The 18,771-nt window shown below is 43.3% G+C and overlaps 1 protein-coding gene across 1 annotated transcript in view; it reads right to left on the bottom strand.

Moving 5' to 3' along the window:
- Window positions 1–756: 756 nt before the first annotated feature.
- Window positions 757–18,771, bottom strand: part of l3mbtl3 (L3MBTL histone methyl-lysine binding protein 3) — a 30,340-nt gene continuing 12,325 nt past the window's right edge. The window contains exons 11-22 of the mRNA XM_010882921.4: window positions 15,818–15,969; window positions 13,748–13,824; window positions 13,361–13,440; window positions 13,138–13,248; window positions 11,225–11,339; window positions 10,421–10,523; window positions 8,033–8,188; window positions 7,628–7,753; window positions 6,452–6,540; window positions 3,850–4,010; window positions 3,690–3,752; window positions 757–2,176 (exon numbers count right to left, since the gene is read on the bottom strand). Coding sequence (XP_010881223.2) covers window positions 2,033–2,176; window positions 3,690–3,752; window positions 3,850–4,010; window positions 6,452–6,540; window positions 7,628–7,753; window positions 8,033–8,188; window positions 10,421–10,523; window positions 11,225–11,339; window positions 13,138–13,248; window positions 13,361–13,440; window positions 13,748–13,824; window positions 15,818–15,969 — 1,377 coding nt within the window. The 3' untranslated portion in view covers window positions 757–2,032. The remainder of the gene's footprint in view (window positions 2,177–3,689; window positions 3,753–3,849; window positions 4,011–6,451; window positions 6,541–7,627; window positions 7,754–8,032; window positions 8,189–10,420; window positions 10,524–11,224; window positions 11,340–13,137; window positions 13,249–13,360; window positions 13,441–13,747; window positions 13,825–15,817; window positions 15,970–18,771) is intronic.

Here is an 18,771-nt window from a genome sequence, read left to right as displayed (position 1 = left end):
CTTGTGTACATGATTCAACCGAACATTTAAAAAGAAAAAGGTGCCATGCTCTGGTTTCAAAGATCTTGGAAGAGAGACACTGTTTGTCTACAGCTAGTTTCCATTTAGAGTGAAAATAAATATTCTCCTTTAAGCTAGTTATCTGAAACCAACCTTAGTGGAATCCTTCATTGGAAAAATACTATTAAATAGCAGTTTGTGCTGAACAGGTTCCTCAGTAACACCAAAAACTGAATTAAGTTAAACTAATCTGGATAAACAGGATATATTACCTGGAAATATAATCTGGATAAACAGCACATATTGTGATGTCAAGTTAAGTTTCCAAATGCTGTTCATCTTTATGTTTTGCGGGAATTAATACATTTTCCATCTGTAATATTGAGGGAGACGTCAAGCATCTCTCAAATTGATTTAGAATGGGGATCTAGCACAATGATCAAACATTATCAGAGGATTTGTGCATGTCATGAATCTTTAAAAAGATAGTGTCGAACCATGAAAACAGGAAATGCCTATTTACACTGCATGAACATAGAACAAGTTAATTCAAATTTCAGTTCTCAAGCTGATGAATCTGACAGTGACAAGAAAAAAACATTGCACTGTGGGACAGGATGTGAAAATGATGAGATTAGTCAAATTAATAGAAACATACTATTCCAGTAACAAACACCGTAACAAAGCTGGAATTAGTTTTGTGTACTGCAAGGATGACTGGAGACAGTGATATCACCTGGGTGGTAGTCTCGCTGCTTCAGTGTAATTCATATTGGATTTATTTGTGAATCAATGCAGGTGGAATAAAGGCTTCATTATTATTAAGCCACAGAAATGGCAAGCTCTGTTCCCATTTACATTATTTTGCATTATTCTGTACACAGCGGTCTCACCCACTGGCGTGAGAAGAAAAAAAAAAGCATAATTAAATAAATAAAAGCAAAATATAAACCATGACACATACATTTTGTTATCTTTAGGCTTAGGTAAAGTAAATTCAAAATATAAATTGCATAATACAGTCAGCATTATTTCCAGTGGGCTAAGTATACTCGAGATGATCAGCAATGTACCCATTCAATTATATTAATTGACTGCTCTAAATGTAGGTTCTCAATTAACTGAATAAATATAGAAGGTAAAAGCAGTCCACATAAAGAAATACCCTGGTCCATATAGATAGCTCTTATTGGTAGATTTGATTCATTCAACCAAACCCGTTCTCTGAGTTTAGTACTAAAAAGTAAACAGACTGTATATGTATGCCTCTGTGTTAGAGGGCCAGATCACTGTACACCGCAGAGAGAAACCAGACCAAGATGTCGGTCTTTACACAGGTTCTTAATATGGCTACCCATTAAACATTATAGTCTCAAACACTGAATTAAGAAAAAAAACAAAAACAGTTGTAAAATATACACAAGAATCCAGAAGTAACAAGATTCCAGAAGCATCATAACATTGATAACTCATGAACATGTTCATTTCTCTGTGTCACTTGAAGAATCACAGAGTCTGGCCAGTCGTTAGAATCTCTCTGACCTTTAAGACACTGGCATCCCACAGGAGACAAATCACAACAACTAACGCCATTACATCTTTTATAATACAACAGATCCTGTACAGATGGGATTTTCTACATTACTGAAATGTCAGATGCTTATTGTGATGAACTGAAGGAAATCTGAAAGAAGGATAAACAATAGTCCAATGTGTTTCCTGTTTCAGTAAAAAAAAAAAAAAAATATATATATATATATATATATTGAATAGCCTCATTGCACCCCAACATTAATATAAAAAAAGCATATTCTGTACATTTATATTACATGTTAAATAGGGCTGGTGGATGGACTTGACATTTCTCCAATGAGTCAACCATACTGGAGATGCTCAGTATGCAATATGGCTATCTTGAAAAAAATGTGCATGACAAATATCCTCTGGGAAGGATGGTTCTTTGTGCTTCAGATCCTTTGTGGCCCTCCTGGCTGGCTCTGCTCTGGGTAAAAATAGGGGCCTCCCACCTTCGTTAGAGCTCATTACATGCTGACTCCTCTGCTGTCTTGAACATCAAAATGGAATTATATATCTTGATGGCTGGACCCAGCTTGATGCTCATGATCTTCACCAGGTCTACCTGGGTCAAAAGCAGGAAGGCTTCGCCATCTATTAGCTGGACAAAAACACACAATGAGTCGAAAAATCACACATTTTTAAAACATGCGCCATCAGAAAAAACGCTTTCCAAATGACCGTTTTTGCCCAGGTGATGTGTTTCACTTTTAACCTCCAATAGCAGGCAGGTCACACAGCCACAGAGCTCTTCGTTTATTTCGTTTGACTAAAGCAATGGTGCAAATGGGGTTCACAAACTTCACCTGTGTACAATTATGGGGTGCCATTTGCAACACTCTCTTTGACCACAAACCCCATTCCTGTTTTGGCGTAGAACGGAGATGTTTATTTTGCAATGAACATGTCCAAACTAGTTTGTGTCTTCATGCACATAATGCACACATTTGGATAGCTATACTAGCATTGCACCTTTAAAATATGAAGATGAATACATGGGGTATTAACAGAGACTACCAATCTTCAAGTAAAGCCTTTGTATCTGAGGTTGATTCACTTTAGTGGGATGGGATGAAATTATGTGTGAAATAGGACACAGTTTAGTGGCAGGCTGTAGGACAGCTGTTTCTACAGGAGTGACAGCTGCAGTTTGCAGTTTGCAGTTCTCAGTCTGGGACTAGTACAGAATGTCTTGTCTAAAGACAACTCAATGATGGTTACATCATACAATTTATCTCTGGGTAAATATTTATTAAGGTCCCTTCATTACCCAAGCAATAATATTTAAAATAATCATATATAAAATGTTAGTAATTTGTCAGATTCTCTTATCTAGACCAACTCCAAAGACAAATTAGGGCAGGGGTTCCCAAACATTTTGAGGTGTGACCCTATTCTAATATGAAGAACAGGGTTGTGAAATGAAGAAAGCAATATATTCAACTACTAATGTTTACTTCCTTAACTGGAGTCGTGACATTCTACCAAAATGTTTTAGATTGATTTGTAATCATATTTAAATCGGATAGATGTAATGTTTGAAATGCATTATAAAACAGGCAATGACTGTGATCTATTGAGTGGTGAACAAGTAACGATCAAACGTTTGTTTAATGAAAAATTTTGTGGATAACGGAAGTTACTTTCGAGTAGATATTATATGAAAATCTGATCGTTAAGATGTTCCAATTGTCAATCAAGCTGCCAGCTTATTAATTCTGAGGCCCAATGACCTACAGCCTCATGTAGACAAATTCATGGACAATAATTATCAATATGCTGGCATTCAACTCTAAGGACTCGTTGGAATTTTTTAGGATTCCCATTGGCATAGCGAATGGGATAATGAATAAACACTGCAACACTTTTCTCTACTGAGACAGCTGATTTGTCTGAGCATCAGGCGCTGTGCCTCTGAACATCTTCAACCTTAACAAGGCGGTTCCAACACATACATGAATGAAACAGTCATTTAAAAGGTAAACATCCATGTGTTTCTTATAGAGGCTCTTTCACTCTGACACAAACACAGATGTCCACAGAGAGAAACAATGTGTGTGTGTGTGTGTGTGTGTATGGTTCATGCAGCTGCATGTGCTGTTCTGAAACTGTACCTCATCTCTGAATGTGCGTACATGCTCCTTACAGCCCGGAAGACCTTGGATGAACTCGATCACCTGAAACACAGTGGACATCACCGTCAGCACAGCCCTCCAACCCCCAGAACAGGTAACCTGTACAGCAAGCCACATTGGAGTGACTATCACCCAGTACCTCCTCCACTGTCCACGCCGCCACTTTGCTTGAAGTGATGCCAGCCACCGTGGGTAGCAGCTTGCTGTGCTGGTCCCAGCAGAATGGAGCGCTGCCAGGTGATGGCGAGGTACACGGCATGAACACTGACTGGTGCAGGGCCTGCTGAAGTGTGAGCTCCACTGTACAGACAAGAAGGGAAAAAAACCAAACATACATTCTCACTTTCATTTTAAGGCTGTGAAAGTTAGTGTTCATTTTTAAAATGCATTTTATTTTTTTCTGCAACAGCGTACTAGTGACTTTATCACCGCTTGACTGGTGACGAAGCTGTCTGAAGTGCTTCACAGGGACTTTTTTTCCTGATGTTTCAAAGAAAACCAGGCATTCATGCCGTAAATCGGGTTGACTCGCCTCTAGTCTGTGAATCCTTCCTAACAAGCCGTTAATAGGCTTTCACATCCAGTAGCACGACACGATGTTACCAGTTGGCAGGAAATTGGTGTAAATCTCATTGCGTCCCCCATTCCCATACTACAAAAACCCATTGATTGAGAAGGCCTGCATTGTCTCCTTATAACGTTGACCCTCAAATTGGTCCAGGGACACTGTGTGCGTGAATCCACCTGCTAACCCCTTGCTTATGGTATGGCAAGATATCATTATTCAATGTTTTAGCTAACCTAAGCTAAGCATTAACGTCGCCGCCAGTCACTTTTCCACCAAAATATGTTACAACAGCGGAATCAACAAGCAACTTCTATGCTCTTCATGAGTGACAGATTGCACCTGATTAATGTTTTCAGATAGACATCTGCAGCCACCTTGCCTGCCTTCTACCATTGCCTATTCAAGTACCCTACTGTGTGCATTAGGTTGAATTTGGGAATCATTTATTAGACATTTGGTTGTGGCCTACCATTCGTCAGAATTAATAATCTTTGCAGGCCCCCAACTGAAACCTATTGTAACCACATTTGAGCCTAAACATCAAATGACAATTAATTTATTGAAAATGTTACTGTGAAACAAAAAGGGATCTCGTTCTCTGAGGATCAACAGCGTAATATGACATTGGTTATGTTGATTTGATGGAAGCCTCTGGAAAGGGTACAAGAAACAGAGCCTAGATTCTTGCTGCTCACTTCTCCTAACCATATTGGGAAGCTGTGGGTCTAATCAGATAGAGAGTTATGTTAACGGTTATCTCCTTCCCTGACACTCTCACCAACAGTGTTGGCTCTGCTGCAGGCATACACGGCTTTCAGCATCTTTCAAGTTTTATCAACCGAAACATATTTTGATGTTTAGAATAATTCTATGGTTTATAAGGAACATGAAAATGAATATTGCCAAGGGGGGAACAAAACTACTGCATAACCCCATCTACATCTACTGCAGCTTGAGGGGGAAGCAAATGCAGTCTGTATCCTGACCCCCACCCTAGAATGTGGTGCCAACAATCGCAGCACTCCAATGGATAGAAACCTTTGTCAAGTCCAAAACCCTAGGACATGCACATTTCTTCAAGCGACAAACAAACAACGCATTCTTTTTTGGTTTTTATATTCTCCAAATAAATTGGAAAATCATTTGGACACGAACCAGTTAGTGATGTTGGAAGTGCTTCATCAGTAACAATACAGCTCTTAGTAAGCACACGTTGTAAACACCAACCCCTTTCAATGAAATCTAATAACCCTTACGGCTACTTCACGTGTACCTCGTCCATGAAGCAAATGCCTACTTTGTGCATTTATCTTCAACGCACATAAAGCTCCGGTATGAATGTGATCAAAGACAAAGGCATCTACAGACCATTTTACCCAGCATTCTCATTATTTACAGAATGTTGGTGGCTGCTCAGTTGTCACTGCCTGAGTCCCACTAGGCACTTCGTTTAAACAGAGTATACAGCTCATTTAACTATATTCTGTGACTGTAAAAACAGGTTGTTTCCAGTTACTACACACACACAGAGCAGTATTAGACATCTCGACTGTCAGACAGGTCAGTGCCATTTGATATCTGTTTTACTTTACAGTTAATTATATAAACATTCTGTCTGCCCCTGTATTCTAATCCTGTACTCAGAGGAGTAAAGAATCCCAAAGATGCAGGGGCCAGAGCAGAGTATTAGATGTTCTGACACAGGGACATAACACAAAGAGCCCTGAATCCAGAGAGACTTCCCCATTGACTGGAGTGCCTCATTCCTTTCGCTTAAAGGTTCCTTTCGCTTTAAAGTTTACACTAAAAGGACTGTCTTGGTATGCAGTGACGTCTGGTTGAATAAAAAAAAAAGAGAGCGGTTATGAATATTGGAATTATGCTCAATAAATGAAGGGGAATGATTTAAACCCCAAAAGCCTAAGAGTCCAGCTCAGGCAAGACACGGAGGCGAGACACCCCAAGGTCCACGTTCACACAGTAGACATGGGGAGAGCCTGAATTCTTCAGTCTACATTACTGACTCATCCTGTGAAGGCAGGGAGGCTCAGATGAGTGGGAGGCGATACATCAGACGCCGCAGGGGAGAGACGCCGTGTAGTGACGCTTCTGATATTCTAACGAGAGGGAAAACTCAGGGAGAAAATAACAGTTTTCAGAGACAGTAGAGTACCTTTGGTTTCCATTATAGACGACACCTCACTCTCCACCCCCTCCTCCACTGGCTCCTCTACCTTTTTCTGCTTGCACGGACGGCCGACCCTGGGAACGGAGAGGGGGATCAGAAAGAGACCCAGACAGGGTGGTAATGCAGAAACTGGGGTCACCCAATTCCTAATAAACCTTTGGTGCCCTACGCAGTTACGGAGTTACTTATCACTGTGCATTTCAATTACGTTCTAATACTAGCCTCCGTTCAAATGCAAGGGAGCTTTTAGTCACTTCCAAATTCCAAGAATGTTTTGGTCGCACTGAATCAACCAGACGCTCTGATGAGCCCTGAAACCCCCCCCCCCCCCCCAAAAAAATGGTGATGATGACTTGAGTGTTTTCGAAATCAAACTCAGTGGAGGCTTTCGGTCTCGTTTTATGAACTGTATGCATACGTTGTCCCCTGCATTGTACTGGAACCAGATCACAACTCCTGAATAAAATACAGCGATAAAAACCAGGCGCCAGTCACCGGACAACCCATGCAAATAATGTTCAAAGAACTGAGGAATTCATACTATATGTATTAATCCATACAAAGCCAGCTGCCATTCTATCACTTCTCTAAAAGGACCAACTCATTAAACTATTTAAATCTGATGAGAATAGTGCATGTTGGTTTCGGCAGGGCATACTAGAAGAGCATGTTTTACTACAAGGCCTTGTTGAACATAAACTCAATGAAAGGGGGGTGACTGTGGGGCAGGCATTAGTCAGATGGTAGTTTAACAAAGGTTGAGGGAGCTGCTGTGAAGAGGTTTGATAATTGGAGCAATCTTCGATGCTGCAGTGACGCTGTTGCTCTCTGCCTCCCCCGGCGCGGAGATAAACGTGGTGCCAATCCAACCCAGTGAAGGTCGAATTCTCAAGTTCAGGACAAAGCACTCAATGAAATCACAGTAATTGAGCACCGGTCACATGAAGGAGGATGCAAACAATGGAAGCCCAAAGGTCAAACGGAGGCATCAGCTTCCAGACAAACAGCAGAAACTCTCAAGCCAGCGGAAACCCGTTACGTGATTAGGCAAACGGGTCGTTATCATCCTGTCAAGAGTGCGACACAACGGCGTCACGCAGAGTCTGTCAGTCGCTCTGGTGTGCAGGGCTATTCTCACATGCATTGTTAGGAGCCACTCACCTCCGCTTGGGCTCTGTGCCAGCAGGCTTCTTGATCGGAGGCTCCATATTGCTAGACACCCCACTGCCAGCCTTCTCTCCCCGACAGGGCTTGTCCAGGTGATTTATGGAAGTGCTTAAGTGCTTTCTAAGAAATTGGCAGAAAGTGAAATGTCTTTTAAGTTGTGAAGAATATGGCTGGCGCAGAACTGTTAAGAATGAGTCACTTCTGACAGAAATAGATCGGAGCTGGGTTTTATTTGGGCATTAAGCTGCACTAATGCTGGAAGGAATCTAGCAATTAAGTTACATTGCAAAAACACAAAGCTACACGATGATGGCCTACTGATGTGCCTTCACTGTAAGTTTGTTGGAGAATACAGACAGAGCAGACAGAGCGGTGTTCTGGCTGCTGATTGGGCCTTACTCTGTGGTGAGAACCAGCGCTGGGTGGTTCTCTGGGTTGGGTTCTGCCCGCCGGGGTCGGCCCACTCCCCCAGACCCTGGCATCTCACCGCTCAGACGGTCAGGAAGCACGGAGTCCTTGTTCATATTGATGTCAGAGTATGGGCACCCCACTGCACTGCAAACCAGAGTAGAAAACATTCATTAAGACTAGGTGCATCTCAATAATAGGACTTAACAGGACTTTGCAAGTCTCAAGGGGATATTCATCCACTCAGCGCTAATAAAATCAAAGCAGGCGAAAATTGAATAGCAAGAATAAGGAGGCTAGCATTAACACTGAGCCTGTCACAGACTCGCTGCTTAATCAGAAACACGCTGACTTCTGCCGTAAAAACACGCGTTTACACAGTCCCTAGTACTTGTCAAGTGGAGACTGTAGGCAGCACAAGGAGTTGTAAGTCACCAGCCACCAGACGTAATTCATTCCAGGGCGATGAATCTCAATTTGTAAACATTAAAGTCAAGCCGCAGTCAATAGCAGTGGAACTGTGCAGTCCGTGACTACTTCAACAGTGCCTTATCAGCCACCACCTGCGTGTAGCGCTGCTTTCAATACCTCAGGGAAAACTTACTTTAACTCCACTAAGACGAGAACGACGCGGGTCCGCATAGACCACACATTTGCATATAAATTGGGTTAAGGCTCACTGTCAACGTGTGACCACCCTGCCGGACGACAAGGAGGGAGGACAGTGTCACCCGTTTCTCTCATTCTCCTCTAATCCCTCTGTCATTCTTCACTCTCCTGTTCTACTCTAATCCCCATCTCATTCCGCTCAGGCCGCTGTTGCAAATTTCTTTGCTTAATAAGGGATCCTCCCCATTATTTATGTTGGTAGCTGGCTGTCGCTCTGCCAGTTTTATATTCCAGGTTTTTCCACAAACACTGATAAAGCACCTCTCATTCCATAGGTACATGTTAATAAAACAACGTGATATGCTCAGACTCCAAGTTAATCAGTTTATATCACCGATACTCAGCCAAGGTACTCTGTCGCCATTAACAAGTCACTCTTCAGCCGTATGTATGAACTTGGATAACTCTCATACATACTACTATATGCTAGTATAGTAACGTCACATGTGGATAAAGACCTTGACAGTCATCATGCCTTCTGCTTATATCTTTCTGCTCACATGAGTAGACCTGCTACACTGGCAGAGCTGTGAGTTAGCATTGTTATGCACCTAATTGGGTGTGTGGAGAGTAGGGCCCAGAATATCCAGAGGAAAGTTAGAGAATGAAGAATACTGACACTAATACTCAATGCAGTTTTGCTGCTGGCTCATCCTCCACACAGCCAGTTACACCGCCTCATCCTCCACACAGCCAGTTACACCACCTCAACCTCCACAAAGCCTGTTATACCGCCTCATCCTGCACACAGTCAGTTACACCACCCCATCCTCCACATAGTCAGTTACACCTCCTCATCCTCCACAAAGCCTGTTATACCGCCTCATCCTGCACACAGTCAGTTACACCACCCCATCCTCCACATAGTCAGTTACACCACATCATCCTCCACACAGTCAGTTACACCACATCATCCTCCACACAGCCTGTTACACCACCTCATCCTGCACACAGTCAGTTACACCACCTCATCCTGCACACAGTCAGTTACACCACCCCATCCTCCACACAGTCAGTTACACCACCTCAACCTCCACAGTCAGTTACACCACCCCATCCTCCACACAGCCAGTTACACCACCCCATCCTCCACATAGTCAGTTACACCACATCATCCTCCACACAGTCAGTTACACCACATCATCCTCCACACAGCCTGTTACACCACCTCATCCTGCACACAGTCAGTTACACCACCTCATCCTGCACACAGTCAGTTACACCACCCCATCCTCCACACAGTCAGTTACACCACCTCAACCTCCACAGTCAGTTACACCACCCCATCCTCCACACAGCCAGTTACACCACCTCATTCTCCACACAGCCAGTTACACCACCTCAGCCTTTAGACTGCCAGTTAACACCACCTCATGCTCCGCACAGCCAGTTACACCACCTTAGCCTTTAGACAGCAGGCTCAACTGCTACGTGTGGACCACGTCCAACACTAATAATGTTGACATCCAGACCTAACACGTCTGTTACAAGCCAACCTTCACTTTCAGTCGGAAGACACACAGTGTTTTTGGGCAGAATGGTTGCAGTGGTTGCACTATAGCATCTACCAATACATTAAACCGGTGAGAGATGTTTGAGGATCAGCAACAACAAACTGTTCCAAAGCTGGTGGCGACACACAAAGACAGTTAGTGCTATAAGTGGCCGTTTCCAGTGGGTGGATATTGGTCAGCCAGTCAGACTGAGTACCTGTGGTGGCCAGAATAACGGGATCCTTTGATGTGACCCACACCTTTACACCCCGGGGTGGGACATCCGCTCTGGTCTGACGACTCAAATAGCTCCTGCGGACCTGTGGATGAGGAGAGGGTAGATGGATGAGGAGGCCGGGAGGAGCGGAGACCCCCTACAATGTTTAAAACACCTAATGGACAGATGAAATGCTGAAGTACAGTGGCCATATTAGGACAGCCTGAGAATGGCAGGCAGTTGGGGCTGATGAGAGCCAATGCTGGCAGTTAGAGGGAAAGGAGACATGTCGCTGGGTCTGTCTTCATGACGTCAGGCAGCAGCCATGTAGGACAGCACTCTGCTCTGTGGCCCGGATTATGACGCCAGCATCGGCTGCACTTCAATCACAACTGCTCCGCTCCACGTTTCCATGGACACCATTACACAGGGAGGAGTGATTGTTGAGGGGCAAAAGGGGGAGGCAGAGGACGGTTCATTGTTCGGCTCCCGGCCTCCTCAGGGTGAAAACACCGAATATTGAACGGGCGAGAGAGCCAGGACTCAGGAGCATTCAAACACATCGAGTCATCGAGCAATTATTTTCACAAACAAGGCTTCAACTGCTTCTTTCGATAGCGGCGGTGGACCAGATTAAATCAATGCAGAGACGGAGCAGTCTGTTCTAGGAACACACACTGTAAAACGCCATTTAAGACTGAATGAGGTCTGGCTATAAGAGTGTCTGCTGGAAACCTATGTCTGCAACTGAGACAGGCAGCTGGACACAAATAGACCGGGATGAGTCATAATTAACCCACTCACTGATGGGGGGCTGGAGGGGGTGGCCGGTCTTGGTGCACCAGCCTGCCGGGTGGATGTCTGGGCTATCCGTGTCCACCCAGTAGTCGTACTCATCTGTCCAGCCATCAAAATGGACCTAGAGCAACACAGACACCAAGGATTGAAGGTTCCAGCAGTGCCCAGGTTATTACAAACAAAATCTAGCAATGTGGGGGGGAGACAGATTTTAATCAAAGGTAGACACAGACATTGAAGGTAGGAAGCTGAACTGCTCATTCCACTGGTCTACCTAACAAGCACCGTCTCCATCTAAAGCTTGTGGCTCTGCCCCTTCCAGGCAGTTATAGTCCTGTTATCTGTTTGAGACAGACAGCCACACAGCATAGCTGATAACCATCTTTCCAGCAGTCCTATTCACACTCCCGACAAAGATATTGTGCTTCACAGTGTGGGGCAAACAAGAGGAGACAGGAGCGCCCCAGGGAGTCGTATGAAACATAAAACGTGCCACTACAGACCAACTGAAGACAGGGGGAAAAGCCATAGAACTGATGTGAAAGGTAAAGGGAAAAATAAGAGAATAAAAGATCTAGTCTTGCTTTGTGTGTTGAACTCTGAGAGTGATAATTGCGGTTCGGCATCGAAGGGGCTTTAGAAAACGCTGCTTTGGAATTGTGGCACGGGGAGTAAACACTGAGGTTAGGAGAGAGGAGACAATCATGACTGAAGGCTTGTATGAAGCGATGAGTGGAACTAAAAGCTTTCAGAAACCAGCGGGTCTGTACGGAGTGGAGCTGCGTTGATATACGAAGAGCTCCGGATTGACCTGAGTAACAGGTAGGTGCTGACACACTACAGGAAGGCTGGAGGTCAGGAGTGAACAGAACTGCTATATGGCCCATCTACAGAGACACCAAGAATGGACGCATGATCCCAGGAGGAGAGGGTTGAGAACAGGAGTGGGAGACTGCGGCCCTCTGGGAAATGACACCTGTCTTGCACTAAGGTCCCATTGTAATTTACCCACCGTTCACTGTTCACGGAGGGCATGGAGTGTGGAGCTCTCCCAAAGTGGTCTCAAGAAGAGTGTGAGGCAGGTGAACTTACTGTATTCCTAATGCAGTAAATCAGTTCATTTTGCCCAAAGTACACAATCATATAGAGTTAATCTCCCAAGTGTTTATATCTGCTGGATTTTTGTTACATATTAAAGTTGATTTGTACTTTGAGAAAGAAATCTTCGAAGATTATCTCTATAATAATTCTGTCCACACTGCAGGTGACCGATGTAATGGCTGATACATCTGTAGGGCTTACCAGAACCATATAGACTAACCTGAGAAAACTCCTGTCTAGTTCTGGGCTACTAGCTATTGTTAGTGGGTACTATGATCTCCTAGTTACTGACACTACAGCTGCCAAGGTGAACTACTTAACTTCAACCTAGTAAAAAAAATAAAATTGTAAGGTATATTCTTTAGCGGTGAGACAGACACACAGGTAAGATAGACCCAGTTTTCAGACAGATAATGAGTATCCAGACAAATAGCGGTCAGACAGACATACAGACATTGGATAGACAGATAGCTGTCAAAAAGACAGACAATGATAAGTGGTCTGATAGACAGCGGTCAGACAGTCAGCGGTCAGACAGACAGACAGCGGTCAGACAGTAAGGGGTCAGATAAACAGACAGGGGACAGACAGCGGTCAGACAGACAGTGAGTGGGCAGATAGACAGTCAGTGTTCAGATAGACAGACAGTAGTCAGATAGACAGTCAGTGGTCAGATAGACAGACAGCGGTCAGACAGACAGTCAGTGGTCAGATAGACAGACAGCGGTCAGACAGACAGTCAGCGGTCAGACAGACAGTGAGTGGTCAAATAGACAGTCAGCGGTCAGTGATCGATAGACTGATATGGTTTCTCTCACCAGGATCCTGTGGTCATCAGTGTCCACCACAGTGACCACTCTGACAAGCATGGGGTTTCTCTTGTCCACCGCCTCCAGTTTCATCAGAGGCTGGAAGGAGTGGGGGGGTTTCTGTACGAGAGAAGGGACAAGGGAGGTGCCATGTCACATGTCACTCAGCAGCCTACAGGATGAGTCACATTGTTTCATGGGATGAGGATGATGATGAGAGAGACAGGCTCACCACTTTGAAAGCCCTGGCAGGAGCTGGTGATGAGTTGGTCTCCTCTAGGTACTTTGCCCAGGAGAATGTCTTGGAATAGCCTTCAGGGAAAAGTAATGCAAATGCCTTAGCCAGACTGAGCGTGACTGCATGTTACCACATGCAGGATTGTGTCCTATATGTGTGGGTGGGTGAAGTCCCTGGAGCTTTCTGTCACTGCAACCATCTGTCAACTCCACAGTGAAATAACATCATTTATCCATCTGATCATCAGTTTGGAAACTTTCCATGTTTTTTTTTGTTTTTGTTACTTTCCTGACTGTATGGTCAATCATCATGTCACCCATAAACAATATCTCGGTATCCACAGCATACACAGACATGAAAATGACTGACTGGAGTACTCACCCGGAGGTGTAGTGAGAATCTTGTTGTTCTCCTGACACCAGCCTACTGGATGGATGTATGGACTGGTTGCATCACACCTGCAGAGAAGCAGAAGGACAGTAGTAACAGAAACCAACAGATCCCTGACCCCCTCCCCAGTCTGCACCATCCATGGAGAAGCAGAAGGACAGTAGTAACAGAAACCAACAGATCCCTGACCCCCTCCCCAGTCTGCACCATCCATGGAGAAGCAGAAGGACAGTAGTAACAGAAACCAACAGATCCCTGACCCCCTCCCCAGTCTGCACCATCCATGGCGGCACGACACAGACACTAACTGACGCCTCTCTCGCGAAGCTCCCCACAACAACCCGGTCTTTACAACTAACAGTAGGTTGACAGACCAGCGTTGATGACGGACATTACATCATCAATGGTGGACGGTACGTCATCCACGTGATCAGTAGCGTCCGTGCCATTGTTTAGGTTCAACAACACTTAGGAATAATGTAATTGGGCTTAATGGATAAATTACTTTTGGGATAAATGGCGCTTGCTTCTATGGTGTGTTTGGCTATCCATCATACCTACTCCATAAAGTTGTAAGTATGCTGTTCCTGAAATAGATTTGGAGAGCAACGGCTGTTTACTACTAATAGACCCTACTTACTGAAGCTAAATCCCCATTGGGTCGTGCCAGGGTAAAACAACATTGAAATAATCTAATCAGAGGATGGTCATCATTTCAACCTCAGTGGTCAGCATTTGTGACAGTAAGCTTGTCGATGGGATGACAGAGTCCTGCACTCAGGACGCGACCAGAGCAAGGCAGGGGCGGTGTAGCTACCTCCTGGCCTTGGGCTGTGATACTGGAGGGGCCTGTGATGGTCTGTGACTGAGTGATATGATCAGTACTGGCAGCACATGTGAGAAAGTCATCCCCCTGGGCGAATCTGCTCCTGCCCCCTCCAGACTCCACTCTCCCTCCAGCCCCTCTTCTCCTTTTCATTTATTCATGACCATCCATAATTCAGCCAATACAAGCTCTTGCATTATGCAGATCAGGACGTCCTACTGGCAGTCTAAATCCACAGCTGGGAGAGGTCAGAGTTTGCACGAAACGACCATAATAGGACAACTCTCAACCAGAAAAAGCCAAACCAAGGTGATGAAACTGTATGAACACACATACAATGTCTCCACAGACAAATTGGAGAAATGAAAACAAATAGAAGGACTATAAATGGGAGGCTGGAAACTTAAATAAAAGTAATGTGCATGCAAGCATAAACAAAAAACAACTGAATTATGGGATAGACAGTTGTAATCTACAAGCAATAATGCAGACTCATAAATGTAATTCAAAAGACATGTAGGTTGTTCTTGTAAGAAGCAATCATCTTCACCTCAGATTCTGAAGCTATAAACTAGCACCATCTAGTGGCCATATTTTACAATAAGAAATAAATTATAAACTTCAAAGCAATAGGACTATCTGGCCCCAATACCCAACTCTCTTCTGATCAGGGGTGTACTGTGAAGCTCCTCCGCCAGATTAATTAAAGTTCAAGATAAAAGCTGAATCAAGGTCTCGCTAAATCTGGTAATTAAACAGGGAACGCCATAAGAATGTTATTTGACTGAAACAATACAGGCCTCGGCTAGAAAATTCACTCAGACTAGTTAATCATTCAAAAGGAAATCTACATACATATTTCCATGAAACCAAATAGTTCTGGTAGGCATCTATCTTTGAAGTTTCACCGTAAAACTGTCATGGTTGACAGTGACAATAGCTGTTTTCTAAACTACGTAGGCCTAATTTGGATTTTGAAAGTAAACAATTTTTTTCAAGTATTAAAGCGTGTAAGGATATGGGAAGAGTTTGCATATGGATGACACATTTTCTGAATATAAAACTATATTCTATAATAGGCTACGGCGCAAATAATGTTTGAGAAATGATGACGGCACCAAGAAAAAGCACTACCCACAGATGCTGACGACGATGAGGACACAGTGAGTTGATTTTAAGAAACGGGAAAAAAATCACAGCGTTAAAAGAAATGTAATCACAAAGATAGAGATTACCAGAAGTCATAACTCTCATCCCAGTTATCAAAGTGTACCAGGAATCGACTGTCCACCATGTCCGTTACTGTGGCAACACAGATGAAGGAGGGGTTCTTCTTGTCAATGGCCTCCAGCTTCATCCCAATTCTGAACCCTAATGGTGTAACAGTCTGGGAAAAGAAAACAGTTACTCAGGGACAAAGTTATCACATTGATGTGTTAATGAACCAAGCCTTTATAATACGCATGGACCTAAATCATGCCTATTGAATACACCAATGCAAAGTGCTGACTGTCAAAGAAATCCAGAATATGTAAATATTCTTGTTATTTCTGAATTGTATGATGGGAGTATACATATACAATGACTTGATTAAAATACAAAAGAGCGAGTTTTACCTCAAGCCTATTTGGGGGTTTGCCTTTTCACAATAACTGTTGTGGCTTGAGTGGAAATGGTAACCACAGCCTTCACTCAAACACACACAGGAACGCAGCTGTCACGCTCAAGCTCAACAACAGGATTTAACAGCGACTCCAGTTTCATCAAGTCAAACAGCAGTAGCCTACCTAGCATCCAAGCCATCTCTGCAGTACCTTTTTGAAAGAAAGGTTATGGTTTCCTAGTACAGATAAACACTGTCCGTGCTCTCTGCATGGTCCTAAAGCCAGACGATCTGCTTTTTCCTTTTAATTTTCACTTAAATTAGTTGGCGGTGAGCGTCATAACCAATGGATGCTGTCGATTGAAGTGGTGTGCAGTACATTATAGATCAGTTCAGTAGAATTGGTTTGCATTTGGTCACTTGTCATAACTCTGTGAGTCATGCAACTTAAGAGTAAGATGCAAACAATCACTGATTGTGGTTTTTCTTTGAATGGGAGACAAACACTGCCACCATTCAATCAATGTCAAGGATGACCTTTGTCCTTCAACCTTAAGACCTCCATTCACTCTCATGAAGGCATAAACACACACACTGTGTGTGTTTCAAAAACATCAGAAATGGGTTCACATTCTGACTGAAAACAAACTCCATTAAAACTAACCAGATACGGCATGAGAACCAACCCTGCTAAGAGGATGCTAGACAGAAGTGGACATAGTGTTTTATACAATTTACAACTGTGTTGGAATAGTGTTGGAGTAAGATAATAATTAAAAAATGATCCCTATTTCAACCCAAGACCTCAGGTGTATCTGGTAATATTGAAAAAATTACGTAAGCAGTACTGGTGCTGAGAAATACACTAATTAGAAAAGAGTGTGACAACCATCCCAGGTCACCTTCTTCAATGAAGGATGTATAAGCTGGGCAGGACTTTTTTCAGACATGCTGAGAGCCAAGTGGATACAAACAGAGGCAGTTTCAGTCAGTTGACAGTCACTCGTCCTAATGAGTTCTTCCCATCTAGCTTATGCTTGTTAGCTGGCAACAACAACCACACTTTAACATTTAGATTTTTTTGATGGGAGGGAGACAAATAACTGGTGGTATTGGTCAGTATCTACAGCATGACGACAAGCCTGTGGGAATGATCCGCGCGTTGCGTGGCATCGGATTGATGTCACATGTCTACGTAGGGTACAGCGAAGGGACTGGGTCGGCGAAGGGACTGGGTCGGCGAAGGGACTGGGTCGGCGAAGGGACTGGGTCGGCGAAGGGACTGGGTCGGCGAAGGGACTGGGTCGGCGAAGGACATGTCATGTAATTGTGGCTAGACATTTGAAGAATGTGGCAATTTGTATTTTTGTCGTTTGCTTTCTGATTTACCATTTTACATATGGATTTGTATATTCATTCTTATTATTTGCATTATTATAATTATGTGGCTTCTTAAACATATATATATGTTTAGATGCAACTAGCAGAAAACCAACTTCAAGCAAATCATTCACCTCAGTCAATTATTGAGCCCCAAAATAGTTTCTGTAGATGCTCTACAGATTATCTACTGACTATATTTATCTTTACTATCAACTAACTCTGACCTTTATCCTAAACCTAACCTTAATCCTTACCCTCAACCAAATTCTAACCTTAGCAAGCAGTTGCTTATCAACAGTTTGTTGATAGTTTTACTACATATAACTATAAAATAAAGTGCAACCGGCTAGTTTTATATCATGTCTAACGCTCCCAGACAAATGCCTGGATGCTGCAATGGAACAATAGGTCAAACTTGGCCAATAAAAATGCAAAAACAGGCATTGGCTTAATCAGCTTAGACCACCAACCAATCACCACCCAAAGCACCTTCCTCCACATGTGCACCCAGGAACCAATCAGAATGTTGCAATGCTGTGGGAGAGCTGAGCATACTGTGCAGTAGCAGCTGAGCTGGCAAAACAGCATTAGCTCTGGGCAGAACAGCTGCTTCATTCAACGTGTTAATTGTGATAAAGTGATGTTACTACAGTAGCTAGCTAGCTTATTGAATAAGCATTACATTTAGTGCTGCTCCAGCTGGTTAGCTTCTCTTCCGTTTCATACTAAGTGGTTGGCTCAGGCTCAGATTAGATTTAAAGGATAAGTATACATTATAAATGTGTGAAATACTGATACTTCAAGCACTTCAAGCACACCTTAGCTAAATGTAAAATTGCACCGTTAATTACTTACAGGTTTCTTGAGTTGGCTAAGATGTTACACCTGGGATTTTTATTAGATTTTTGCATTGTAACTGCAGAAAATCAAATGTATATCAGCACTAATAGCGTAATTATGGTGTTCAACATAATTACTTATCCACCAGTGATGAAAAACTGGGGTTTGTGTTTAGAAATCTGGATGAAACCAATATTTTGACAATTGGCGAATGACAACTGAGATGAATTCAATATCTGACAAACATTCCCTCCTAGGACTACAACTAGTCCAAACTCATTAGAAATAGTTGAGTTGTGCTTTTGACGGACAAACCGTGATGTATCTCATTCACAACTGAATGGGTGTGAATGCATCTGAGTG

The sequence above is a fragment of the Esox lucius genome, chromosome 18, assembly GCF_011004845.1.
Source record: "Esox lucius isolate fEsoLuc1 chromosome 18, fEsoLuc1.pri, whole genome shotgun sequence".
In the NCBI taxonomy this organism is placed as follows: domain Eukaryota; kingdom Metazoa; phylum Chordata; class Actinopteri; order Esociformes; family Esocidae; genus Esox; species Esox lucius.
Note: the sequence above shows the minus strand (reverse complement) of the source record. Positions and strands in the feature narration are given on the sequence as shown.